The sequence below is a fragment of the Cercospora beticola genome, chromosome 7 (genome assembly GCF_033473495.1).
Source record: "Cercospora beticola chromosome 7, complete sequence".
Lineage (NCBI taxonomy): Eukaryota > Fungi > Ascomycota > Dothideomycetes > Mycosphaerellales > Mycosphaerellaceae > Cercospora > Cercospora beticola.
Window position 1 is genome coordinate 187,052 of NC_088941.1, and position 25,021 is coordinate 212,072.

Here is a 25,021-nt window from a genome sequence, read left to right on the forward strand (position 1 = left end):
CTAATTCAATGTAAGAGTGGAGGGCGTTTCTATAACGTATCAGTAAACTCGAAAGAACTCGAAATGGAAGTCATCGTGATGAGATGAAGTCAAGGTGGGGATGCTTGGTCCGAGGTTCGGAGCACAGCCGACTGCTATTCTGTGAGCTCCTCTAACTCAATGCTACTGGGTGAGTGGTCTCATAATGATTGTCTCTCTGGTAGCCTATATTTGCAAGCTTGCTTAGTCGTCGTCGCTGTCGCTTCCATAGCCCACCAGAGGCCCGGCAGGCTTGTCCGGCGCTTTGCTTGCGCCGTCGCCACCTGCTCTGAGCCCTTGCAGCGCTGCAAGTGTGCTTCCTCCGAGTAGACCACCGCTCGAGACTTGCTGCGCGTTACCACCAGTGATCTGTAATGGTGCATCGTCCTCGTCATCATCTTCTGCAGGAGCTGCCTCAATCTGCTTTCGCTCTTCTCCAGATTCGATGCGCGCCTTTTCACTCGCATACCAGACGTGATCGGGAGCATCGTAGCCTTGCAATCCGAATGTACCTTCAATTTTTCTCCTCTTCCTCTCCTCTTCTCCATCTGCACCTTCATATTTACGTCCCTCAAGTTCTGCAACGTAGCTGGCAGGCAGCGCTCGTCGAATTGCCTCAGCAGCTTGTTCCTCAATCCTCGCCGCCTCTCTCTTCTGTGCCACAGGGTTCGGATCCACCGTCGCCCACCTCACATTCAGGGTCTCGTTATGATCCAGACTTTGGTGCGCCATGGCCTCTTTCGCGAATTCCGAATTTGCAAGATGCACATATGTCACAAAGGCGACACCTCGTGAAGGCAGCACTCTTATCCTCTCGACCTGTCCCCACTCTTGGAAATGCCGCGCCACGATCTCCTCAATATCATCAGAGACATGTATCCGCCCCACGTACAGCGTCCTGTTGATTCGCATGAAAGAGCCCACGCCACCCATGTCATCTCTGTAATCGCTGAATTTGTCTCGTCCGAAGCAGTCCACGTTGCTGGGAAAGATGTCGCCTAGCCCTCCACCTGGACCATCCTTGCCTACTCTGCTGTTGGGCAGCCTGTGCAGGTATTCGCAATCCTGACCCTTGGGGCATAGTCCGCGCGCGAAGAAGAGGCAAAAGTAGGAGCCCGGCACTTTGTCCGCTCGTGTGTATCCAGAATCCAGCGCGACATTGCATCGTCCCTTTGCCTGTTGCTTTGAGGAGAGCGCATCCTCACGATCGCCGCCTGACCATTTATTGTACCAGATGTTGAATATCGTGCCAGTCTGAGGGGGAGGCTCGGTTTTGAAAGTCGAGGGATCTTGCTGAGGTCGTGCTGGCCGCCTCTTGCGCTTGATGATCTTGGTCCTCTTCACTTTCTGCGTGACAGTGCCATCGCTGTTGGTTGTCGTGACCGCGGTCGACGTCTCGGCGGCGGGCGCGGTGGTATCCTCGAATAGCGGCACGGTGGAATTTTTGGCGAGGTCAGTCATGGTGGTCGTCGTTGTCGTTGTGCAGAGATGATGAGTTCGCAAGAGATGGGACGCGACCGAGAGACAACTTTTAGCACACGCGAGTCAGGCGGCGGAACTTGGTCTTGGCTTCCGCGGACTTCACATTCACAACCACCGCACTTTCTACCTTACAAGTATCGTCGCCGAAAGGGAAGGAAGAGTCGGCGCGAGTGAGCGATTCCGAATGCTTTAAGCGCATAGTTATAGAACCTCGGTCACCTAAGTAGATCTGATGCCAAGACTTTCGATAGGGAACGCCACCAGGAAGTAAGTTTTGGCTTTCTCCTTCGACGCTCCATCCCTATGCGCAGTCACGCACCGACGCATGTTCCACACTCCAGTCTCTGCAGTGTAGCAGCTTCTACGCAGTGGCAAAATTCCACCTGCCGAAATCTACATCACAAGCCACATCGCGACTGGGCCGGGCGGCGAACAGAATCAAGTCGGAAAGATAAGTGATCGAAGATCGTAGAGTTGCTGTATCAGCGATATGTCGTGCGTCCATTTCTTCCTCAGCTTATGAATTCTGATATAATTGGCACATATGAAACAATTCAGATTATAGAACTACAGAAAATGGGGCGCGCGAAGTGAAGTAGTGAAGCTACCTAAGCCCAAACGCCATGACAAAAGTGAAACAGATCCCTTAATCAGGAAGGTTGAAGCAGATTGTACCTGCCAGTTGCCTTTTCAGTGCTTGGGGCAGACGCATTGGCACGTTATGAGCTCAATCTTTGGGTCGTTGAGTACTTCGATGCTTGGGTTGCTCATGCCTCCCGCCGCAGCGTTGCCAGTACTTCCACCTACTGGACATGTTAGTGTTTCTGCAACCCGACAGATAGCGCACTCTCTCATCTTCTTACCTCTGTTGCCACCGCCCGAGCCGCCCCCAACGGAACCACCACCCCCTATAGCGCTTCCACCCGCAGCTCCTCCGAGTTTGCCTCCGCCAGCAGACCCGCCTCCGTTGCTGCCCCCGCTACCGCCAGCCGCTCCCCCTCCTTGACCTCCAGCAGCAGAACCCCCTCCTTCTCCTCCCCCTGCACCGCCTGCTGCGCCACCACCCTCGCCTCCACCAGCCGAGCCGCCGCCCTTCCCTCCTCCTGTTCCTCCAGCAGCGCCGCCGCCTCTCCCTCCGCCTGCTGCTCCACCTGCACCAGCGACCCCTGTGCCGGCAGCTGCACCACCGCCTTCGCCGCCCCCTGCAGCTCCTCCGATGGCGTCTGGATCTGGGACTTTAGTACGAGGTAGGTCGTCTCGACTTTGGCCTATCTGCCGACTCCGAAGGCGTCGATCTGGTGAGTCCTCTTCACTGTCATCCTCGTCTTCATGTCTATGCTTTCGGTGTCTTCCAGATCCCCTGTGCCTAGACTCCCTGTCGTCATCGTTATCTTCATCGTCGTCTTCATCTTCGTCTTCGTCTTCGTCTTCGTCCTCATCCTGGTGCGCGTGCTTATTGGCATGATGTCTGTGTCGTGCAGTTGGCTCGTCCTCTTCATCGTCGAAGGCTCCATCATCTGGTGGGGTAGGTGGCGGCGGCTCACTGGCACCGCCTCCCACAGATCCACCTCCTGTACCCCCTCCTGAGCCTCCCCCGTTCGCACCTCCTACCGCACCACCGCCCGTACCACCTCCTGCTGCACCACTTGCAACTTTATCCGAGCCTGCACCACCTACAGCACCGCCGCCCGTGCTACCTGGAAGTTGAGGAATCGGTTAGAGCTCGTCACAAACAATTGGGGGTCAATGTTCACGTGTGGAACATACCACCGGCGCCACCACCGTTGCCACCACCTACATTACCGCCTCCAGTTCCACCACCCGCGCCACCACCTCGAACCTTTCGGCCACCAGCACCTCCAACCGCGCCGCCGCCAGTACTGCCACCAGCGCCACCACCACCTGCGCCTCCGGCAGAACCCCCGCCCGTGCCACCTCCAGCCGCCCCGCCGAGGAACTGGCGAGCACGTAGGGCTGATATCATCTGCGATGTAGCTTCAGACTTTGGGAGGTCGTCGTTTGTCCATGACCACGGTTGCTTCTTGAGGGCAAGTTCGTGGGCGAGGGTGCTAGGCAGATCACCTGGCCCGGCAACATTGCCTCGAAGCTGGGCGTCTTGCTTGGCAGCGTCGTCCGCAGCAGCGTCTCCAGGAGGCCGGCTGGACTCGACATCATCAAGCGAGTTGGGAGTTGTCGGGATGTTTGGGACTTGCATAATATTGACCTTCTGAAGTTGCGCGTGATGGCTGTCTGGGGTCTCAGATGCATCCAGGGGCACAATGTCGGCAATTGGGCGACTTTCATTCAGCGGATCAGGCGTCTGCTGAGTGGATGGATCTTGTGGAACCCTCACAACCTCGATGATTTTCGGCTTCACGTGCTGCGGAATTTTGGGAACTTCCGGAGTAGTGGCGACATCGGTGATTGGGATATGCATCGGCTCTGTGGCTGGCATATCGGGCTTCTTGACTGCTGTGTTTTCATTTTTTGGAGCTCCAGCGGCAGCCAAGGATACAGCCTCGCTGACTGACTCACCAAGCTGATTAGGCATCAGTTGCGCAGTGGCAGGAATGTCTGGGACTTCTGGGGCTTCAACAGCAGTGGCGTCACTCGACTCTGCTCGCTGTGGGTTGTTCGGCGCTCCAGGAGCATCCAAAGCTTCAGCATCAGGGACCAGACAGCCCGCAGCGTCGAGAGTAGTCGATGCATCAAGATTGGGGATCGCGACCGAGTCGATAGGCGCGATCTGTGGACATTGGGCGAGATCGCCAGCGACCTGAGATGTGGCATCTTGCCTTGAATGCAAAGGGACCTTCAGCGATCTCTCGGCCTGGGGCCACGTCAGTATTGCAGTCCATGACGAGGTCGAGACGAGGCGGAAGGATGAACTTACGATCGTGACGGGAGCGGCAAACGTAACAGAGCCGAGAGTGACAAGGAGGCTGGTAGTGAAGAGCATGCGATGCATCTTGCAAGCTTCCTGCGGAGCGTTGATATGCGGAGAAAGAGTGACTGATCCGCAAAAGCTTCCTTTCCGGCCTACGGTCTCCAGGAAGACGAGTGACTGCTCAAGATGAGCACCTTTGTTGCTGAGGCCGCATTAGATCTCGCGAGCAGCGCTTTATATATGCTATGTTGCTTGGTTTCGCAGTCATTGTCCTGCGCACGGTACGCATAGTTTAATTACCGTGATATTGATCGACAGTAACTTGTCCAATGGCTCTGCTGCATTGTACTCCTGGCACAGATACCTGCGCTCTTGTCACCAATTTTACTCCAATTCATCGTTGAACAGCCATGTACTTGTCATGGCTGGGTCATGCTACCGTATTGGGTGTTTGCTTCACGGCAAGAAGTTGCAGGCGGCCGCATCAAATTCCAAGTACAGGACCAGGTGTTGCAGACCCAGACTTCTGATTCCGCATACTTTCCGCGATCGGAATGTTCTTCCTGTGTGACTGATATCTCAAAGGACACGTACGGCATGGGTCTCGAGATCGTGAGCTTTCTTCTGCATAAATTATTGCTCGAAACAGGTACCCTGACGAGCACGACTGAGCCTGCCCGATCAGGTGCGTGCTCAGAGAAGAACGCCTCCCTGATATTTTCGTTGGTGGGCCAGTGGGTCTCAAGGGTCGATAGTCATTAAACACTCATGGACGCGGTGTAGCGCTTGCATACTGGGAACGAAGCCTGTGATGGAGAACAGAGTTCGATATACTAGTCCTCTGGGTGGCGATTCGTGTTACTTGTCCAGCGCGATCCATTCCCGCCAGCAGTTGACTTCCGATCTGGCATGGGACAGTGCTCACCGCGAGGATTCAGCGGGATCTGCTTGGTATCGGAATCTGGACGATACCAGTTTGCCACAGCTACGTACCAGAACCGAGCAATGTCAACCGTGGACGATGTTCGTAAGACTCTGTCTTCCTTGAAGGTGCTGCGTCTATCGACCTCGAATGTCGACCATGAGAGGCGAAGGATGGAGGGCGAAGAGGAACAGCAAGGAACAGCAGTCGGCTCAGACTGCCAGATTGCACATTCTTGCATGTATCACGAGGCTTATACTCCAGTTCCCCGGGCACAGCCAACAGGAAGATCTTGTCGCCGTATGACTCGCCTCGCCCACCAACCGGCGACAGCGCCAGGAAGAACAGCACGGGTGTGATAGTAGCGATCTCTCCGTCCTAGCCCATTCCATTGAGCGTCGTCTCAGGATCGAAAGGCGCCTTCTAGGCACAGCAAAAGCATGTGTTGGGGGCAGTCATTGTCGCAGACTTGTTCCCGAGCCGTCATCAGAATAGTTGTGACAGAGCAACCTGGGAAAGGCGGAGATGGATCCGATATACGCGCCGACTCCGGTTTTATGTTGACGGAGACAGCGAAATAGCACTGTTGTGCCGATGAAATGGGTGTCACTCTGGTTTTGCGGACCATTGATGGCGCTCTACACAGTATTGCAGTAAGAGCGGATCTGAAGACATGGTGATGAAGGTAGTGGCGGTAAGAAGTGAAGTGCACACAAGGAAGAAGGGTCCTACGCTTGGCGCAATGCCACCCCTGTCTAGCGCGATCGCTGCAAGTCGCTACTCCGGTGACGACGGAAGGGACTTCAAGGAGCCCTACATGTAGCGCCATTTCAGCAGCTGTCATGCTGGTTCACAATCTCCAGAGTGCCGCGTTGCGGAGAGCTGCTTGGCTTTGAGGGCCTGGACCTCCACGATAACGCTACTGCTGCTCCGCATCCAGGCAGTACGCTGAGAGACTGAGGACCAAGCACGGAGCTTGCACCGACAACATGGCCCTGCTGTCAGCTGCAATCACTCGAGTGACGCAGTCTGCTCCCTGGCAAATGACTTCCTGAGAGAGACGCCACCGTCGACCACAGGGCTTATGGCTTGTAAGCACATGGCCGGCGCATGAGTCAATTATGCTTTGATGAGCCAGCCTCAGAAGAGTTCGCACTTCGTCTGGACCATGATATACATGTGACCAGACTCACTGTGAACATGTAGTAAGCATGGGCGATGTTCAGCTCAACGTACTGGGTACCCCAACGTACTGGGTATCGAGATACCAGAGTATTGTTGCCCACACTAAATGATGTGCACAGGTGTGGGACGGAATGGCGCATCTTCTTTCAGGCCTTTGGCCCCAAGTCGCAAGGAAAAGCGAGAGCTCCCGGAGCTCTTAAGCCAACATTATCGGACCATCTGCTGCTCATTGTACAGCAGTCACCAAAAAGAGTCTACGGAGACTCCGAACGATTGTGGAGAACCACGCAACATGCCCCCTCAACGCACCATCAGAGCGAGCGGAAAGGCGAAGGCGCGCGATGGCATCTTTGGACAGCAATATTTCAAGAAGCCACCAAGGGCAGACCACTCTGGAACGTTGCGCGATGTCGAGTTTGAGTCCGCCAACAACGCCAGGCCATCAGCATCCACAGCATTGATCCCTTCGCCGACTGACTCTGCTCTGGCAGTAGAGGACTGCGAGATCTGCGAACAGCATGCGTCGCAGGCCTGTCGGCACGATGAGATGGCGGGAGACTCCAACGATCTGCGCGAGATTCTGGACAGTGGGCGAGCGTACAGAGTCAGCACCGATCTCAAGCTTGCTGACACGCAGACAACTTCACGAGACATTTTCACGTATAGCACAGCCAGCAGTGTCAACCTGCAAGACGGAATCAAGGAGTTGCAACAGCTGGTGGGGCAAATTGCAGTCGTCTCTGAACGTACCAATCACATCGAGGAAACAGTCGACGGAGACTATGGCGTGGGTCAGATTTGGGGCATAGTCGACGACATACAAGAAAGGATCGTCGTTCTTGACAACGAAGTCGCCCGCGAAGCCTTATTGGAGGATGCCATAGACGCCGTGCAGATTGTCGAAGGGAAATTGGACAGCCTACAGGCGGATCTCGCTGTGGACCGGGACGTCTTAGCGGCCAGAATTGCTCAGTTGGAGGTCAGAATGGTGCAGCTAATACACTTGCTCCAACCTGGAACGCCACTTGCTAGACTGCCGTTCTAGCTTCTGTAATATAGGCAGTACTAACATCATTTTTGCGACTGTCAATGATGTTGGTGACAATACTGGCGTGGATTTTGAGGCTTGAGGTCCATACGAACACGTGATAGTCAACCAGATACAAATGCATACGCGGGCCACTGTCATGCGCGAGTCAGGCGGCGGAACTTGGGTCTTGGCATCCTGGGCTTCACTTTCACTTTCACCTCCACAGCACTTCCTGCCTCACAAGCAACACCGCTCATAGGGAAGGCAGAGTCCGCGAATGAGCCCGTAGGCGTAGACGTCCGCGTCAGCGTAAGTGCCGTCTCTGTTCGCGCTTTCCGCTTCTCGTCATCACGCCCACAGCTTCCACAATGGACGACCATGAGCCTGAGATTGAGCGGGACGACGAGCTACAGAAATTTTTGGGCACAACGTCCTTCGGGAAGCAATCGCGAGAGGCGAATGTGCAGAAACAGGTGGATCTGAGCAAGCGACCGGTCAATGTTGGCGCACCACAACAGCGTATTGGCGCTGCGAAAGACTCCGATGATGAGAAAGATGATGATTCGGACGACGACGACGATGACGATAGCGACGATGAGGATGATGAATACCCTGTCTCGCATGAGATGATCCTCAAGACACACGAACGCGCGGTGACAGCAGCGACGATTGATCCATCGGGAGGACGTCTGATCACTGGATCCATGGACTGCACGCTCAAGTTCCACGACTTCGCGTCCATGACGCCCACCACAATACGCGCGTTCAAGTCAGTCGACCCCAATGTCTCGAAGAGCTCGGCCAACGTCGAGAATCATCCTGTCAGTCAGGTGGTGTTCAGCCCACTCTCAGCAGGCCACGTCTTGGTTGCGACAGCACTTCCACAAGCGAAGATTTTGAGCAGAGATGGAGAGATAATATGCGAGTTCACGAAAGGCGACATGTATTTGCGCGATATGCACAACACCAAGGGTCATATCAGCGAAGTGACGACGGGATGCTGGCATCCTACAGATCGGAGTTTGTGCGTCACGGCGGGAACGGATAGCACGCTTCGTATTTGGGACATCAACAACCCACGACAGCAGAAGGAGGTCATCGTGCACAAGTCGAGAGCTGCGGGCTCAGCAGGACGCACGAGAATGACAGCTGTGGCATGGGGTTCGCCGATGCAGGGAGGCAACAATCTGCTAGTCGGTGCCGCGCTGGATGGATCACTGGTGATGTGGAGTGGCGAGGGACCTCATACCCGGCCAGCGGCAGAGATCAGAGACGCACATAAACCCGACACATGGACGAGTGGGCTTGACATCGACTCGGCCGGCCGCATGGTCGTCACGCGAGGCGGCGATGATACTATCAAGTTGTGGGATACGCGCAAATTCAAGCAGCCTGTCGCCACCATTTCTCACACCTCGACATCGTCTCAATACGCCACGACGAACATTCGCTTCTCTCCGACATCGACCAGTATCCTGACCGGATCACAAGAAGGCAACCTACACATCCTCAACCCCGGCACTCTCAAATCGGAACTCGTTACTCCAGTCACGCCAGGATCTCCTCTCATCACGGTCCTGTGGCATCCCAAACTGAACCAGATCGTGACCGGGTCTGCGAATGCAGAAACTCACATCCTCTACAACCCGAACACCTCCACCGCAGGCGCCAAAACCGTCATGTCTCGTGCGCCCAAGCGTCGCCACATTGACGATGACCCGAATTTCACCACGGACCTTTCATCTGGCATTTCTGGCGATGCCATCATCACACCCGGTGGTGCTGCCCTTCCGAGTGCCGCATCTTTTGCTGCTCGTCACCCCAACGTAGGCCTCACAGCTTCCGGCCGCTCTCGTGATCCTCGACGTCCTCATATTCCTCAAAAGACGCCTTTTGCCAAAGGTAATCCTGACGAAGAGTACATTAAGAGTCAAATCCCGCTCAGCAGTCTGCGAGACGAGGATCCGCGAGAGGCGCTGTTGAAGTATGCGGACAAAGCGAAGAATGATACCATGTTCACGAATGCGTGGAAGACGACGCAACCGCAAACGATTTATCGGGAACTTAGCGATGATGAGGAGGATGAGGGGCCAGAGAAGAAGAAGGTCAAGCAGTAGGCGCAAACATCGGATGAATGTGAAAGATACAAAAATTAAAGCGATAAAATCAATCACCAATTGAGCACTTTTACAGGTCGGAGCTTCAAGTTGTGAACCGTGAACAGCACACAACGACAGACTTGAAGCCTGCAGCCTGCGTTCCCTTGCGATCGCGCAGTGCCTGGAAGGTAATACCGTCATCGCCGCTCTCTGATGCTTCATCGCCTCGCCATCCTTGCGTATAAGTAGCCGCTCTGCGTTCACTCCGCGAGTTGCTGCCAGGCCGTCCCATCGAAGCTCAATCCACCTCGCTCCCTGTAAAATTCGTTGTTCATCCCGAAGTCTCTCTCACGGTCCCTTGACTACCCCTTCTTCCTTCCAAGATGCCCCCATTTGTGTCTGCTGTCATTATGCGCGCTCCAACAAGTCTCGGTATGGGAGAAAAAGTTCGGCACGCCTTCAAAGACTTCGCCGCAGTATTTGCACCAATGCGGCTGAGTACCATACTGATCTAGGTCAATTTGTCCTTGGATCTTGTGAGCGGTGAGAGCTTCTCTTGATTCGAAGAAAGCTCCGCATTTTTCTTTGCGACAGATGTGTTGGGGTTTTGGCTCGGGCATGGTTTCTTGATTTTGAGTGTTTTCGAGAGGGGTGATGAGTTGTGCTGGTGGGGGACTTACTCGTTGCGTTGGTTTGGGATGGAAGATAAACCTGAGGAGAGGCCGGCGAGTGGTGAGTGAGGGAAAGTGACAGGTCGAGCTGTGACGAGTCAATGAGCGGAACAGAAGATGGTCAAAATGAGGAACGGTGAAAGAGTTGATGTGCTTGAACGGATGCCTCAAGGACGAATGATGTCGCGTGGTGCTATATCGTCGGAATGGGACAAGGCACTCCGTCGAATGATAACACAGGCCTTTTTTCTTTGAGTATCACGTGCGTTCAGCGTGGGATGTTTGTGCCATAGATGCGGTTCAAACTGGAATCTTCCAGCATTGGGTCGTGCAACGCCTTGTCCTGCTTTTGATCATCGTGTCGTCGTTGGGCATGTTTGACGCAAAGGGATAAGACTAAAGCTGCCTGAGACATCGGAACAAAAATATGTGCTGTCGGTCAAAACCAAGGCGTTGTACTGAGCCGCCAGTTGGTTTTGTGGTACCAGTTGGGAATCCAGCAGTTGGTTTTCTCGTGCAAAGCTGCCTTGCCAGGGGCCATCATTGTTAGTGAAGCGCTGTCTCGAAAGAAAAGGGGATGTTCTGCAGCTCTTCATTCGCCTGCCATCTCGTGGATGGACTCGGCTTTGAAAGCTAACTTTGCCTCTGGACGTGATGTCCTCAGCGGTGTGTGTGAATCAACCTCTAAGTCTCCGAAGCTTTTTTCATCTTTGCCACATGATATTCATGATCTCATTCCTAGCGCTCGTCATCTATTTCTCGTAGATCCAGTCGTGCTGGGCCTGCTTCCAGCTCTGGATCTCCTCTGGCTTGAACCAAAGAGCAATTTCCTTCTGGGCGGACTCGACGGCATCGGAGCCGTGGCAGACGTTTCGGCCGACGTCCTGGAGCAAGACTCATTAGCAGGTGCATTTGGTGTTGAGTGAAAAAGCACGTACAATAGCGTAGTCACCACGGATGGTGCCTGGGCTGGAAGCAGCTGGGTTGGTGGCACCGAGGAGGACACGGCCGGTCTTGACGACATCACGTCCCTCCCAGATCATGGCGCAGATTGGGCCAGATCCCATGTCTAAGAGTTGTCAGCTATTGCTGCCTTGCCTCTATTCATGGAAATTGCATACAGGTGACCAAGCCCTTGAAGAAAGGCTTGGAGCTCAAGTCCTCGTAGTGCTTCTCGAGGTGCTCCTGGGATGGGGAGACGAGCTTGATGGCAGCGAGCTTGAAGCCACGCTTCTCAAAGCGGGAGATGATGTCTCCGATGAGTCCACGCTGGACACCATCTGGCTTGATAGCGATGAAGCTGGAGGAGTGTCAGATGCTGCACGCTGCCATTGGTTGCGGTGTGGACATACGTTTGCTCGTTGGCAGACATGGTGGCGGCTTCCTCTTGTCTGTGTTTGAGGACGGTGGTGAGGTGGGAACGGTCTCTGGGATTGAGGTGTTTGAAGATGGGCGGTTGTTGATCTCCAGACATTCAAGCTTCGAAATCTTTCCGCACACCGCCAGCAAAGTGGGCTGGAGGGGCAGCGCTATGCAGGGGAAACACGGTGGGAGTGTCAGAAGTCGTGGATGTCTTGGAACGATGTCGAAGGTGTGAGAGCAGTCGGGACAGATGCAGTGGCGAGAATCGGCGCAATGGAGACTACAAAAGGAGTCGAAGTGAAGTAAGCGTCGTTCGCACCTCCCTTTGAGGGCCGCAGAAAGGATGCAGCTGCCATTGTGATGTGCTGGTGTGTCACGACTTCCTGCTTCCCACATCGTACAGTACCTGCTTGGAGGCATCGGCATGGAGAAACCCCAAGCGCCGAGATGCTGGTGTTGTGAAGCGAACAGCTGGAGCACAACACACTCCTCCTGAACATTGTCTATTCCACCTATTCTGTCGCGTGTCCTACCACTGTTGTTCCGGGCGAGCAACGGCAGGGCGAACGGTATGAAGGGCTTCAATGCCTCGTGGCACGCCTGCTTGGTGCTGCTTCTAACCGCCTTCACTTTCATCACGCCGGCCGGTACGCTGCATAAACCAATTCCGTAGCGTCAATCGTCACAGCTAACCTCCAATCCCCAGTGAGCGTCAAACATGAAAACTTCAAGACCTGTGACCAGTCGGGCTTCTGCAAACGCAATCGATTGTACGCCGATACCGCCCTCGCTGCTTCCAAGTGGGAAGCTCCCTACTCTCTAGACCGATCGAGCATCAAATTCAACGATGGCCTGCTCACGGGCACTGTATACAAGAAACTGGCGCACAGTGACGAATCTGTTCGTCTTCCAATCAAAATTGCTTTCTACGAATCTGGAGTTGCTCGCGTGACCATCGACGAGGAGAAAAGGCAGAAGGGCCAAATTGAGCTTCGTCACGACAGCAAGATCCGCAAGGAGAGATACAACGAGGCGGAGTCATGGGTCATTGTTGGAGGCACCACCCCCAGCAAGGGTGCTGCACTTTCGAACGATGCAGCAAAGGGTACGACAAAGGTGGTCTACGGTCCAGCCAGCAAGTTCGAGGCCATCATCCAACACTCTCCCTTTGCCATCGAGTGGAAGCGCGATGGCGAGACTCAGGTCAACTTCAATGAACGTGGGTTGCTGAATGTGGAGCACTGGCGCAAGAAAGTGGACAAGCCAGAGCCAAAGGAAGGCGAGGAGGCCGCGGAGAAGAAGGACGACCACGCGGAAGATGAGAGCACCTGGTGGGACGAAGCTTTTGGCGGAAATACAGACACCAAACCACGCGGCCCTGAATCTGTCGCTTTAGACATCTCCTTCCCAGGATACGACCATGTCTACGGTTTGGCCGAGCATGCAAGCCCCCTCAGCCTCAGAGAGACTCGTGGCGGCGACGGCAAATACAAGGAGCCGTACAGGCTGTACAACAGCGACGTCTTCGAGTATGAGATGGACAGCCCCATGACACTGTATGGCTCGATTCCCCTTCTTCAGGCGCACAAGAAGGACTCCACAGTCGGCGTCTTCTGGCTGAACGCTGCCGAGACGTGGGTGGACATCACCAAACGCTCCAGCTTAGCCAACAAGGTCGGACTGGGCTCCGGTGCCAGCACTGACAGTCACTTCATCAGCGAGTCTGGCTTGCTCGATGTCTTCGTCTTCCTTGGTCCAACACCTCAAGACGTCGTGGGCGCCTACACCGAGCTCACTGGCACACAGCAACTTCCACAACACTTCTCCATCGCCTATCACCAATGTCGCTGGAACTATGTCACGGATGAAGATGTCAAAGATGTCGACAAGAAATTCGACAAGAACAACATTCCATACGATGTCATCTGGCTCGACATTGAATACACCGAAGGCAAGAAGTATTTCACCTGGGATCCGCTGACTTTCAAGGACCCTCTGAGCATGCAGAAGCAGCTCGACGAGCATGAGCGCAAGCTCGTTGCCATCATTGACCCGCACATCAAGAACGAGGCCAATTACCCAATCGTGGACGAACTCAAGTCGAAAGACCTCGCGGTTCACAACAAAGACGGCAACATCTACGAAGGTTGGTGCTGGCCAGGAAGCAGTCACTGGGTCGATTGTTTCAGCCCAGCTGCACGAAAGTGGTGGGCGGGCCTCTTCCAATACAGCAAATTCACCGGCTCGGCCAAGAACTTGTGGCTCTGGAACGATATGAATGAGCCTTCCGTCTTCAACGGACCAGAGACGACCATGCCGAAAGACAATGTCCATCACGGCAATTGGGAACATCGTGATGTGCATAACTTGAATGGTCTAACTCTCATCAACGCCACCTATGAAGGTCTGCTTGCTCGTGACAAGGAAGAGGCCAAGCACAACGTTCGACCATTCGTGCTTACCCGCTCATTCTTCTCCGGCAGCCAGCGACTTGGAGCAATGTGGACCGGTGACAACCAGGCCAACTGGGAACACCTCGAGGCCTCCATTCCTATGGTCCTGAGCATGGGTATCAGCGGATTCCCCTTCGCTGGTGCTGATGTTGGAGGTTTCTTCGGCAACCCAGAGAAGGACTTGCTCACCCGATGGTACCAAGCTGGTATCTGGTATCCTTTCTTCCGCGGCCATGCACACATCGACACCCGCCGTCGTGAGCCATACCTTGTAGGACAGCCATACCAGGAGATCATCACACAAGCCCTTCGTCTCCGCTACAGCTTGCTGCCCGCTTGGTACACAGCCTTCCACGAATCACACGTCTCTGGAGCTCCCATCGTTCGACCCAACTACTACGTCTTCCCTGGTGATGAGAAGGGCTTCGCCATTGATGATCAGCTCTACCTTGGTAGCACTGGTCTGCTTGCCAAGCCTGTTACCAAAGCCGAGCAGCCAGGGACAACCATCTACCTCGCAGACAAGGAGAAATACTACGATTACTTCGATTTCTGGACCTATGAAGGACCTGGCGAGGTCGCAGTCTCGTCGCCTCTTGAGACCATTCCTCTTTTGATGCAAGGTGGTCACATCATTCCTCGTCGCGACCGCCCTCGACGAAGCTCAGGTCTGATGAAGTATGATCCTTTGACGCTTGTCGTTGTCATCGGCTACGCTGGTGACGCGCAGGGAACGCTATACCTTGACGACGGAGAGTCGTTCGACTACAAAGATGGCGCTTACATCCATCGCAAGTTTCATTTCGATGGCAAGTCGCAGACTCTGACGTCCGAGGACCTGAACCACGGTGCAAGCAGCAAGAGCGCAAAAGCTTACTTCAAGACTATGGAGAGGGTGCGTGTCGAGAAGATTATCGTCCTGGGTGCGCCAGAATCGTGGAAAGGCAAGACCCAAGTGGAGGTCACTGAGTCGCATGCTGGCAAGTCGGAGCCTGCACGCCATGCGACGTTGGAATTCCACGCGAAGGATGACGGCAAGGCTCCTTGGGCTGTCCTGAAGAATCCTCAAGTCAAGATCCAGAGTGACTGGAAGATTACGTTTGGGGAAGCGACGACAGGAAAGACGGACCTGTAGGTAAAAACTATCATTCCGTATTGATAGAAATGCAACTGAATCTATGAAGATCCTACCAGTTGAGTGCTCATAGCAGCAAAAGCTGTTGTTCTGCTTCTTCATCTGTGCTCGAGTGCTTCTTCTTCTGCATCCTCTTTGCAAAAATCCCTATGAGGGCCTGACCAAGCGCAACAATCAGAAAGTCAAGCGTCATCCACCCTGACATTCGATACCATTCCCTGAGGCCGACAAAGACTCTCACGAAGAGCGTATTGTTCTCTTGCCACTCTGGATGGCTCTCCCACAGCCAAGATCCAGGATAGAATCTCCACAAAAGCGACAGACCTGCAAGGCTGAAAGCGAGGGATTGCAGGAACAGGCCTTTTGAGGTCAAAGCTCCTGGGTCGCCGAGCCGAGATTGAGATTGCAGTTTGAAGATTTGTCGAATTGGACCGAGGATGGCGGCAATTAGGACTATGGGATGCGCGTAGACGAGCGGTAGCACGAAGACTAGTTGGCCCCAATTATCTGCAGTGAAGCTTATGCAGATTGCTGGGAGGATCGTCGTCAGGAGGATGAATTGACGAATGACGATGGCCAGGGATTTGATCCAGAGTCGTTTGGGTGGGAGTGGGAACGTCTGGTAGAAGCTGAAATTACGAACGGAGGTTAGTTCGGCATTTCTTCCATGTTTATTTGCGAAGAGCGCAGAATGATCCAGCTTACTGCAGGCTGAATCCAAGGGCAGGTACTGCGAATTGAAGGAGATTGAAGAGTTCTCGCAGGTCAATGGAACGGCCGAGGAAGAACTGTTCGTAGTCCTCGACGCCAGAGGATCCTATGCTTGCTATGATCATGGCAAGCATGTAGTTCGTGATGTAAAGGTTTGCGAGGAGATATGTTAGGGAGATGCCATCGCAGTCTTTGCGCGCTTGGGTTGCTCGATATTGTGGTATGAATGATGCTATAGTGAGGATGAGGAGAGCGCTGTGGAATATCGACTTAGTTCGCATTTAGCGGCGGTCGAAGAATGAGAATGTACTCACAGCCTGACGACGGCATCCGGGACGGCCAGTAGTCCCATATTCGAGTGCAGCGAGCAGAATAGGGCTCGTATGCTGGGGGAAGTAGCTGCTACTCATGCCTTCAACGCAGTCACGTGCCTTAGCCGCCGTTGGTGGCACAGCCTTGTCTCATGCCGCTGAACTGACATTGGCGCCGAGCAGACCGCACGCTGCATGCTCTTGTGCGAAATACTGTGGCCATTCATTTTGGAAGCGCTGCATGATCATGGTCGAAGCTGTAGAATCGTGTGCGCAGCCGCCGAGCGAAGTGATTCACTCTTTGATCGCCTTTCCAGCTCGCCAAAAAGTCAATCATAGCAATGTTTCGTTCTCGCTGTGCCTCATATCGTGGCGCCTCATCGTCCACAATATCTGCTGGCATATTCGCCCACTCCCTCAATCGCTTGACTTCTCTTTCATGGGCTATCTGTAACCCAGCTTTCACGTCCGCACCGTAGCCCAGACAGACTTTAGCACAATCGACATTGCCTCTCTTGACGGCATGGCGCAGCGCAAGCGTAGGGTCGGCACCTGCGTCCAAGAGTGGTGCAAGTGCAGGCAAGAAGCCTTCGAAAAGCGCGTCACCCATGGCTTTAGAAGTCGGCAAATGACCCGTCGCTCCACACCGATCTGGATCAGCGCCTCTTTTGAGCAGTGCCTCAACGACGGCCAGGTTCTTGTAATATATGGCACTACACAATGGCGTGCCGGAATCAGGTGAATCGTGGAAGAAGTTACGTAGATCATCAGTGTCGGCATGAATGTCCATGTCATATACGTCCAGGAGATGCGAGAGTATTGTGACTGCGCTTTCCGGGACCTTGCACTTGGATGTGTAGTGCAAAGCTAGACTTCTGGCTGGTTCTGCGCCTCTCGAGACCAGATGATCGAATAGCTCAACGTCTGCATTCGCCGCCGAACCATTGAGAATTTTGATCGAGTTGTCGTAGCCGCCGGGGTAGAGTGCCAGACCATCTGCGGTCCGTGCTGTCTCGATTTTCTTGACGTCGACACCGTGGTCAAGTAGCAGATCAAGTACCTGTCGGTCGCCAGCGAAATCTCTGCCAGGACTCAGCGGTGTTCATCGGATGCGCAGAACGTATTCGACGAACTGCAGAATGGTGTGGCCAGTCTTTGCGACATCGTAGCCGAATTCAAGCAACAATATCAGCAGATCCCGCGATTGCACGTCTCGCAAGTCAATCTCGTTCGCATCCGCTCCGTAGTGAAGCAGACATCTCAGGATGTCGAGGTTGTCGAGCGAACAATCCAGCAGCGCAGAAGCTTCGCTCTTCTCGACACGTTCCATGGCAAGGAGCCGCTGCACTTTCACAAGTTCATCATTGCTGCAGGCTCCTCGCAGCTCCTGGAGATGCGCTTCGTGCTCTGGATGCTGTGCCATCGTGCCTCCCTGGAGACTGGGAAACTATTTGGTCGTGCTATTGTGGAGCCACTACGGGCTCACACGCCTCTGGCATCTTTGATGAAGCACATGAGCGGCGCAGACACGGCCTTTTTCGCTCTCTGTTTCGGTAGCCGCCCATGTATCGATGATCTTCAAGCAGGCGTCAAGCGTCGTTTTAATGCCAAGATGGTTGTTCCGGCTCCATACGCGTAGCTAATCAGATGGAAAGCGCAAGCAGCACGAACTTAGCATCTAGAGTTGATCCCTATGAGTATACGCTGGACTTCAGCGGTCTCTGCTCGATGGAGCAAGAGCTGAGCTGTTTCAGCTTGACGGCAGGCACTTCTCAGCTGATCTTTCCAAATGCTGATGACTTGGCCATTGGCAGAGGAGTGCCCTTGCAGGTATCGATGGATTGTATCTGCCTTCGTGGAGAGCGTGTACCGTATGTACTGAGTACAACTCTCCCAGATCCAGATGCATTCGCGTGTTTTGGGAAATTGAAGCCGACGTCATGCTTGGCGTTCACCAAATCTCTGAACGTCGCTCTGTGCTCGCTTCTTTTTTCTATGCTTCAAGATCTCGACCCTCACGGAACAAGCCTCCATCCATACGCAAAGCCCCGTTCAAGCCCTTGCGACGTTCATCCCATGCGGTGTGCAGCAGACCCCATGGGGTAGCGTACATTTGGTCAGATTCCAAGACAATTTGGCCCCAGCAATCGAATCTAGACAACCACTTGTCGACAAGCATATAAAGCATATCGAAGCGGTTGGCATGCATTCCAAGCGAGATCTGACGTGCCTACCTTTTGGTATCCAGTCACGTCCATGGATCTTGCGTTAAAGCCGTGCATGTGGAAGCCCCCGCTAGCCTGTTCTGAGCAGGGCGGAGCGGTACGCGCTACAGAAGAACATCAACTACTATTTGCGGTAAGCGAGAGCGGTAAGCCACAACAGCAATCATTAAACTCCCCGAGACGATGAAGCATGGGACTGTGCATGGAGAAAGGGAACAACGTTTGTGGGGAAGAGAAGAGCTATGCTGAATTGGTTTGTCGCAAGCCATCAGCTCGCTAGCCCTAGCCATCTAGGTGAGGAGAAGTGATAGTTTTTCTGAACTTATAGTTCTCATGCTATCCTCTCGAAATCTTCAGTTTCCTTTTCTGCTTCCCTAGCACCGAAAAGCCATTGCTGAAGATGGATATCGATCACAAGTCCACAGATGCTAGCCGTGATGGCGATCATGTCGAGAGAGCTGCCCACGCATCTGGCAGCGACATCCGCGACCCTTCATATGTCGACCATCGCGCCGACGACGATCGAGCAGATGAGGCCAAGGGACGCAACTCCGACAAGATTGACAAGAGCTACTGGCTGTCTGTCAATTTCCTCGGAACCATGTTTGCCATTGGAATGGCCTTCATGGGAGGCATCGGTGGTGAGTACCTATTTAATAGCTTTACGTTGATGGCACAGCTGACGGGACTCTCCAGGTTACGGTTTGATCGCACCCGTCCTCACTCAGATCAACGAAGAACTCGGCCCGGACCCAAATATCAACTGGGTTCCACTGGTCAATCTTGCTGGCGGTGCCATCTTTTTCTTGATGGTCGGTCAACTTTCAGATATTTTCGGAAGACGATGGTTCTTCACCATCGGTTCAGTCATCGCACTGATCGGGTCCATCATCGGAGCCACCGCGCAGAACATCAACACACTCATCGGTGCGCAAGTTTCCATCGGTGTCGCAGTCGCGTTCCAGCAGTCTTTCTTCTGGGTCGTTGCAGAGATCGTGCCTTTGAAATGGCGCTACCTCGCAAACTCGTACTGCTATCTGATGACGACGCCAACGAGTCCTTTGGCCGCAAGAGTCGCATACAGCTTTCAGGGCTATCCCGGAGCATGGAGAAATAGCTTCTGGTTCCTCACAGCCATCAATGCTACCAGCGTCATTTCTTGGTACCCGTTCTACCACCCACCGACCTTCAGCATGTTGCACCGAAAGAAGCTGGCGAGGGATTTCCTTGTCAATTTTGACTGGATCGGTCTTGTTCTTTACAGCGGAGGTCTGTGTATCCTCATCTTCGGTCTCAACTGGGGAGGCCAGCTTTACCCATGGTCCTCTGGTCAAGTCGTCTCCACCATGGTTGTCGGTGGTATCACTCTATTCGGCCTCCTGCCTGCGTACGAAATTTTCATTTCCAAGAAGGGCAAGGAACCATATCTGCCACTCCACTTGTTCAAGAACATTCGCTTCCAGTCGGCTGCATGGAACACTGGTATTGGCGCTTGCGTGTACTATGGCGGTGCCATTGTCTTCCCACAAGTCGTCACAATCCTGTACCGGGGCAGAGGTCAAATCAGCGAGTACCACGTGGGAACTCTTGCTGGACTGATCAACATGGCTTTCGTCTTCGCACAGATGTGCCACGGATTCGTGGTCTACTTCTTCGGTCCAAAGTGGTCCATGATTGGATCTGCCATCATTGCGGCAGGCCTGATCACCGCTTGCGCGACCGATCTCAACAACAAGACGCTCACGCTCGGCCTGCTTATCCCAGGCTCTTTCGCCATTGGCATTGTCGAAGCCGTCTCGATCACAACATCCACCTTCCCTCTCCGCTCTCAGGAGGAAATCGGTCAAGGCGGTGGTTTGAGTGGCAGTATCCGTAACTTCACCTCTGCCATTGCCGTCGCTGTCTTTACTGCTACCCTCGGCAACCGTCTTGCTGTCACCATTCCAGCGAACGTCAATCCTGTCGCGACCGGTCTCGGGCTCCCTGAAGGCTCGCTGGTGGACCTCGCAGTGGCTGTGCAGGGCAGAGCACCATACGAATCGGTCGCAGGCATGACTCCAGAAATCCAGGCTGCCGTGCAAGAGCCTTTCCGACAGGCGTTCGCCCAAGCAGCCAGCACCGTCTTTCTCGTTACGCTCGCCTTCACCGGTACCGCCATCATCCTCGCGTGCTTCACGACCGAGAACGATCAAAGCACTGAGAACTATGTTGCCGGCAATCTACACACCATGAAGCAAGAGAAGGATTTTGGAAAGTCTGCTGAGACCGAGAAGAAGATTGAACAGAATTGATCGTTCGCGAATTTAGCGAAAATGTTAGGTATCTCGTCTACATTTAGAACATATATACCCAGATGAAGGGACGAATTTCACAAATACTTCCTACGCATGTTGGGCTCCTACTTCCACGTCTAATGTCACAATGCGATGATCTTGGCAATTGGAGACGTCCAGTCGCTGGAGATCAATAATTACCTGACTTGATGTTCCTCGTACTGCAGCGATTAGGGTTTGCTTCGAAAATATCGTGACACTGCGTGGACGCGAGGAACGTGCTCCAGAACCAAATCTCGACCCAAAGTCCGGTGCTTGTCCACGAAAATCGCGGAATACTATTTAGCCCTTGACTTTTTTTATTTAGCCCTTGACTTCGATACCACTAAAAAGCGACATCTTCGAGTGCTCCTAGAGCCCGACTCTAGGCCTGGCGGCCCGCTCGAGTACGCGCGACGCATCGACGGCAAGCCGTCTGCGCGCGTACGTCGCTCCTCGCTTTAGAAATAGAGGGTTGGGGGAGGTAATTCAGTGCAGAGTCCTTCGTAGTTCAAAGACACCGTATTCTGAGGCTGGCCTCAGGCTGAAAAACGCTCCCATCTAGGAAAGTCAAGGGCTAAATAAGAATGGTCAAGGGCTAAATAGTAACCCGCCGAAAATCCGGCCATTCCGTCATCCTCCCGCACAATCATCACTTCCTCATCTCCTAAGAAATATTCGACGGCATTCGCCATCTTCGCATACTTCAGACGACTCTAGGGCAGATCTGAATTCGGCGCGATGGCAGTCGATCTCCCAAGGTTGGGAAGAAGTGGCAGAAAGAAGCAAAAAGCCAAGTCGGCATCGTCACCACAACCGAGCTCGAAGCTGTGATCGACCATAGCAGTAGCGCGCGTGAGATCGCGTGCATTCTTCTTTCTGCGCCCTGACAGCAGCAGTAACAGCAGAAACTATGCCCCCAGACGTGCCAGACAAACCACCAGCGGCCGACATCCAACGAGGCGACTACACAGACGACCAGCTCGGATCTCTCGCCTTCTTCCTCTCCCGCCTTGTAGAGCCGTATCTCCAGTATCAAATCCTAGCTAATGGCTATGGGTCTTCACTCATCCGCCGTCTCGGAGGCACGCCTCTACCTCCAGGCCCTGCTCTAAGCACGCCGTCATTCATGGGCCGCCTCGGTCTCTCACCCTATCGTACCATTCTCTTCGGCATGTCTGTAGGAAGCATGGTGAAACAGAACTATTGGCTCACTGTGATTCGAAGAGAGCGCATGACACCAGCGCTAGGAGTAATGGTGGGCGTGCTCAACGCGGCCATGAATAGCTTGAACACTCTGTTATTTGTATGCGCGCAAACGAGCGCAAGCACGAATGGAGAGCACTTCCCTCAAACGCCTCTGCAGGTCGGAACTGCACTATACGTCTTAGGCCTCGGCATTGAATGGTTGAGCGAGGAGCAGAGACATGCATGGAAGAAGGACCCGAAGAACAAGGGAGAAGTGTATGGTGGTGGGCTATGGAGCTTGAGCAGACATATCAACTACTTCGGATACACACTTTGGCGGGCAGGCTACGCTCTTGCTGGTGGAGGCTGGGTGTGGGCTGGAACCGTGGCTGCAGTTTTCACTGCTCAATTCGTGATGGCGACAATTCCCGGTCACCAGAAGTACATGGAGGAGAAGGTGCGTGATTGCAATCGTCGGGCACTGCTGATGCTAATGTTCTGCAGTACGGCGAGAAGTTCAAGGCATACGAGCGGAGGACGCCTCACAAGTTTATCCCTTGGATCTATTGACAGGAGGAAGCCGCATGCCACGTACGTTGAATTTGTTGATGATACCCAGAAATTGCGCTACGAAACACATTATTGGGCTCGCAAACAGAGAGTTGTACGTATGGCCCGCATTTCGACATACTCGTTGCGCAGTAATACAAACAATGTACCAATCCCTGTTTGCGCGATTTGAAGTCGCATTCACTAAGGCATAGGCCTCCATATGGGCGGCACGTAAAGCGCGAGCCTTTGGCAGAAGAAGTCTCTCACATCGAATCAAACTGCTAGCGATCCAGCAGCTATGTCCTGTATCCAGACTCCTTGGACGATGGCCAAGCACAAGCTTGTGAATGGTCACTTAGGCGACACCACAGCTCAAAATGAATCCGACTGGCAACTCGATCATGTCAGTGCCTCAGAGGTCGCGGAGCGTTTCGTGGACCTCTCAGCCTTTGTCTACAAAGGCTATTGCACTGGAATCCTCATGATCGACTTGCCCATCTTCGAGACGATGAAGCATTTGTCCAACAGACTGTATTCCTATGCCTTCAGTCTGGTGGTCGAGAAATCTGTGAACTTCCTAACCCGCCCCGGGCAGAGCACAACACTTTCCGCAACTACCGCTGCTGAGAGCATGGGCCAGTTAGCTGCGTTTTTGCAGCGTAAAGCCAACGATCTCGATACGTGCGGTCTCTCGAGCGGCACCGAAGTCTCTCTCGCTATCGACCTGAGGTTTGCGGAGGAGTATACCGCATCGCTTCTCGGATCGAAGGTACAGGGAATTGGGATAGCACACCCGCTATCTGTTCGTCAAGATCATCCTGCTTCACAAACACCCATCATCGAAGCGGCTGGGCCAATGTCTGAGAACTCTGATGGGAAAGCGAAAAAGGCCCAGACAGCCCCCGAGCAGACCTCAGCACCACCAGCTCCCATCCGCCAGCCCGAGGTCGGAGAAGTAAGGAATGGCGAGCATGCGAAGCTACTACAAACGCTTTTGCATACGAACAGTGTGCCAGACTGTACAAATTGCCATACTGGCGAGCCAGCAAGTGTCAATGTTGGCCTCAAAACCCCTTCCCAAGCTGTGTCGACCTCAGCCGGCGGCTCCACAGCGCCAGTCGAACAGACTCATCCTCATGATCTTCGACCCACATCTCTCAATACTCATCACGCTCCGACTTCCCTTTCTGGGCCCCGTCTTCGGAGTCACATTGGTCTAGACGATTATGATGCTTTCGTCCAACATTGCTTCACTTCAACAAAGGTTCTGGATTCCGATGCGGATCCATGTACTATGACACAGATCGGACACAGCACGACTGAGCTCTTCCAGCCTCACCAATTTATTGACATCGCAGTGCTGGGCTTCGAAGGCATCAAAGCAGTCAAGCTGGTGCATCCGCTCTGCTCTCGGGAGGTGGAGTGTCTCAGCTTCGACGTGCTGAGGTACATTGACTATGTGCTGAGCGAATCAGATGCTGTCCGCAGCTTGACATGGACGAAGGATGCCCGCGAGAAGAGCGTGTTGGCCAGATGCGCGGAGAAGCAGAGTCTCTCAATGGTAGAGAAGGAATTAGCGGCCAGGAAATGGGAGCTTCATCGCGAAAGTCCAAAGGAGACGAATGCTGCTGCTCAGACGGGTCAGGCTGTTACGAGAGAGCGCCACGCTGCTTGTAATGGTGCAGTACAGAACGGAAAAGCCACCAGATGCCTCGAACAAATGAGTTACGCTAAAGCAGCTTCTTCTCAGGCTGTACCTGAACAGTCATTGTCGGACGACGTTGCACGACACAGCACAAACCAAGAAAGCCTTCCAAAATCATGCATTGACGACGAGGAACCTTCAGTCGAGTACTTACAAGCGCAATTCGCTAGTCTTGCAACTGGATCAACGGGGCCAGCCCGCTTGGATGACGATGCAACGACTTCCCTTCAAATGCCTACTTCAGCTCTTCAGGGCCCCAGATCTGACATTCAAGGTCCACATGAGGAGTTCTGCCAGTGCCGCGTGAAACTGGACAGGTTCAATGAGACTCTTCGGGCTCCAAAACCCTCGACGGATCCAAGTTCGAAGATTTCTCGGAGCATCACACTCGTGGAAGGGAAAAGGGACGTATCGTCTGCGGATCCACCGCCACTGATCGTATACACTGAGGCGCAGACTGGCGACAGATACGCTGTTGACGACGCTGGCAGACAGCCCCGGTCTATCGGCGAACGTCACGGCTTGTCTCTGGCCTCGACGGCTGTTCCTCCACCGAGGCTGAGAAGCTCCAGAGGTCGAAAGCGGATAGGTGAAGAAACCGACAATTGCTTGGGACTAGAGCAACTCCTTGTAAACGGATGTTCTACCACCAGCAGAGGGGATTTCGAGGCTGAAGTGTTACACAGATTCCTCGCTAGGAATGCCTGAATCTCCAGGAGTGCGGAAAAACTGCCTTGAATTCAAGTCTGTTCTTCTCTCAGCATATGTGAAAA

At 53.8% G+C, this 25,021-nt stretch overlaps 10 protein-coding genes across 10 annotated transcripts; 6 read left to right on the forward strand and 4 right to left on the reverse strand.

The window, feature by feature from the left end:
* Nucleotides 1–222: 222 nt before the first annotated feature.
* CWC2 (Pre-mRNA-splicing factor) lies at nt 223–1,479 on the reverse strand (the record flags this gene model as incomplete). The annotated part of the gene is made up of 1 exon (XM_023602761.2): nt 223–1,479. One exon carries the CDS (start codon nt 1,477–1,479, stop codon nt 223–225), a length of 1,257 nt encoding a protein of 418 aa, XP_023451381.1.
* Nucleotides 1,480–2,190: 711 nt separating this feature from the next.
* RHO25_010325 (uncharacterized protein) lies at nt 2,191–4,468 on the reverse strand (the record flags this gene model as incomplete). Its single annotated transcript, XM_065603287.1, has 4 exons — nt 2,191–2,303; nt 2,364–3,197; nt 3,268–4,330; nt 4,394–4,468. 4 exons carry the CDS (start codon nt 4,466–4,468, stop codon nt 2,191–2,193), a joined length of 2,085 nt encoding a protein of 694 aa, XP_065459359.1.
* Nucleotides 4,469–6,786: 2,318 nt separating this feature from the next.
* On the forward strand, nt 6,787–7,539 carry RHO25_010326 (uncharacterized protein; the record flags this gene model as incomplete). Its single annotated transcript, XM_023602759.1, has 1 exon — nt 6,787–7,539. One exon carries the CDS (start codon nt 6,787–6,789, stop codon nt 7,537–7,539), a length of 753 nt encoding a protein of 250 aa, XP_023451563.1.
* Nucleotides 7,540–7,892: 353 nt separating this feature from the next.
* RHO25_010327 (uncharacterized protein) lies at nt 7,893–9,641 on the forward strand (the record flags this gene model as incomplete). The annotated part of the gene is made up of 1 exon (XM_023602758.2): nt 7,893–9,641. One exon carries the CDS (start codon nt 7,893–7,895, stop codon nt 9,639–9,641), a length of 1,749 nt encoding a protein of 582 aa, XP_023451136.1.
* A 1,405-nt stretch (nt 9,642–11,046) lies between these two features.
* Nucleotides 11,047–11,768, reverse strand: NDK1 (nucleoside diphosphate kinase; the record flags this gene model as incomplete). Its single annotated transcript, XM_023602757.2, has 4 exons — nt 11,047–11,178; nt 11,233–11,363; nt 11,416–11,594; nt 11,647–11,768. 4 exons carry the CDS (start codon nt 11,766–11,768, stop codon nt 11,047–11,049), a joined length of 564 nt encoding a protein of 187 aa, XP_023451379.1.
* A 459-nt stretch (nt 11,769–12,227) lies between these two features.
* Nucleotides 12,228–15,405, forward strand: RHO25_010329 (uncharacterized protein; the record flags this gene model as incomplete). Its single annotated transcript, XM_023602756.2, has 3 exons — nt 12,228–12,303; nt 12,363–15,240; nt 15,294–15,405. The coding sequence occupies 3 exons, from the start codon at nt 12,228–12,230 to the stop codon at nt 15,403–15,405; spliced, it is 3,066 nt and encodes a 1,021-aa protein (XP_023451569.1).
* A 1,084-nt stretch (nt 15,406–16,489) lies between these two features.
* RHO25_010330 (uncharacterized protein) lies at nt 16,490–17,689 on the reverse strand (the record flags this gene model as incomplete). Its single annotated transcript, XM_023602755.2, has 2 exons — nt 16,490–17,348; nt 17,400–17,689. 2 exons carry the CDS (start codon nt 17,687–17,689, stop codon nt 16,490–16,492), a joined length of 1,149 nt encoding a protein of 382 aa, XP_023451368.2.
* Nucleotides 17,690–18,522: 833 nt separating this feature from the next.
* On the forward strand, nt 18,523–20,782 carry RHO25_010331 (uncharacterized protein; the record flags this gene model as incomplete). Its single annotated transcript, XM_023602754.2, has 3 exons — nt 18,523–18,624; nt 18,820–19,132; nt 19,188–20,782. The coding sequence occupies 3 exons, from the start codon at nt 18,523–18,525 to the stop codon at nt 20,780–20,782; spliced, it is 2,010 nt and encodes a 669-aa protein (XP_023451367.2).
* Nucleotides 20,783–21,716: 934 nt separating this feature from the next.
* RHO25_010332 (uncharacterized protein) lies at nt 21,717–22,561 on the forward strand (the record flags this gene model as incomplete). Its single annotated transcript, XM_023602753.2, has 2 exons — nt 21,717–22,448; nt 22,496–22,561. The coding sequence occupies 2 exons, from the start codon at nt 21,717–21,719 to the stop codon at nt 22,559–22,561; spliced, it is 798 nt and encodes a 265-aa protein (XP_023451134.1).
* A 280-nt stretch (nt 22,562–22,841) lies between these two features.
* RHO25_010333 (uncharacterized protein) lies at nt 22,842–24,956 on the forward strand (the record flags this gene model as incomplete). Its single annotated transcript, XM_023602752.1, has 1 exon — nt 22,842–24,956. The coding sequence occupies one exon, from the start codon at nt 22,842–22,844 to the stop codon at nt 24,954–24,956; it is 2,115 nt and encodes a 704-aa protein (XP_023451369.1).
* Between the last annotated feature and the right edge of the window lie 65 nt (nt 24,957–25,021).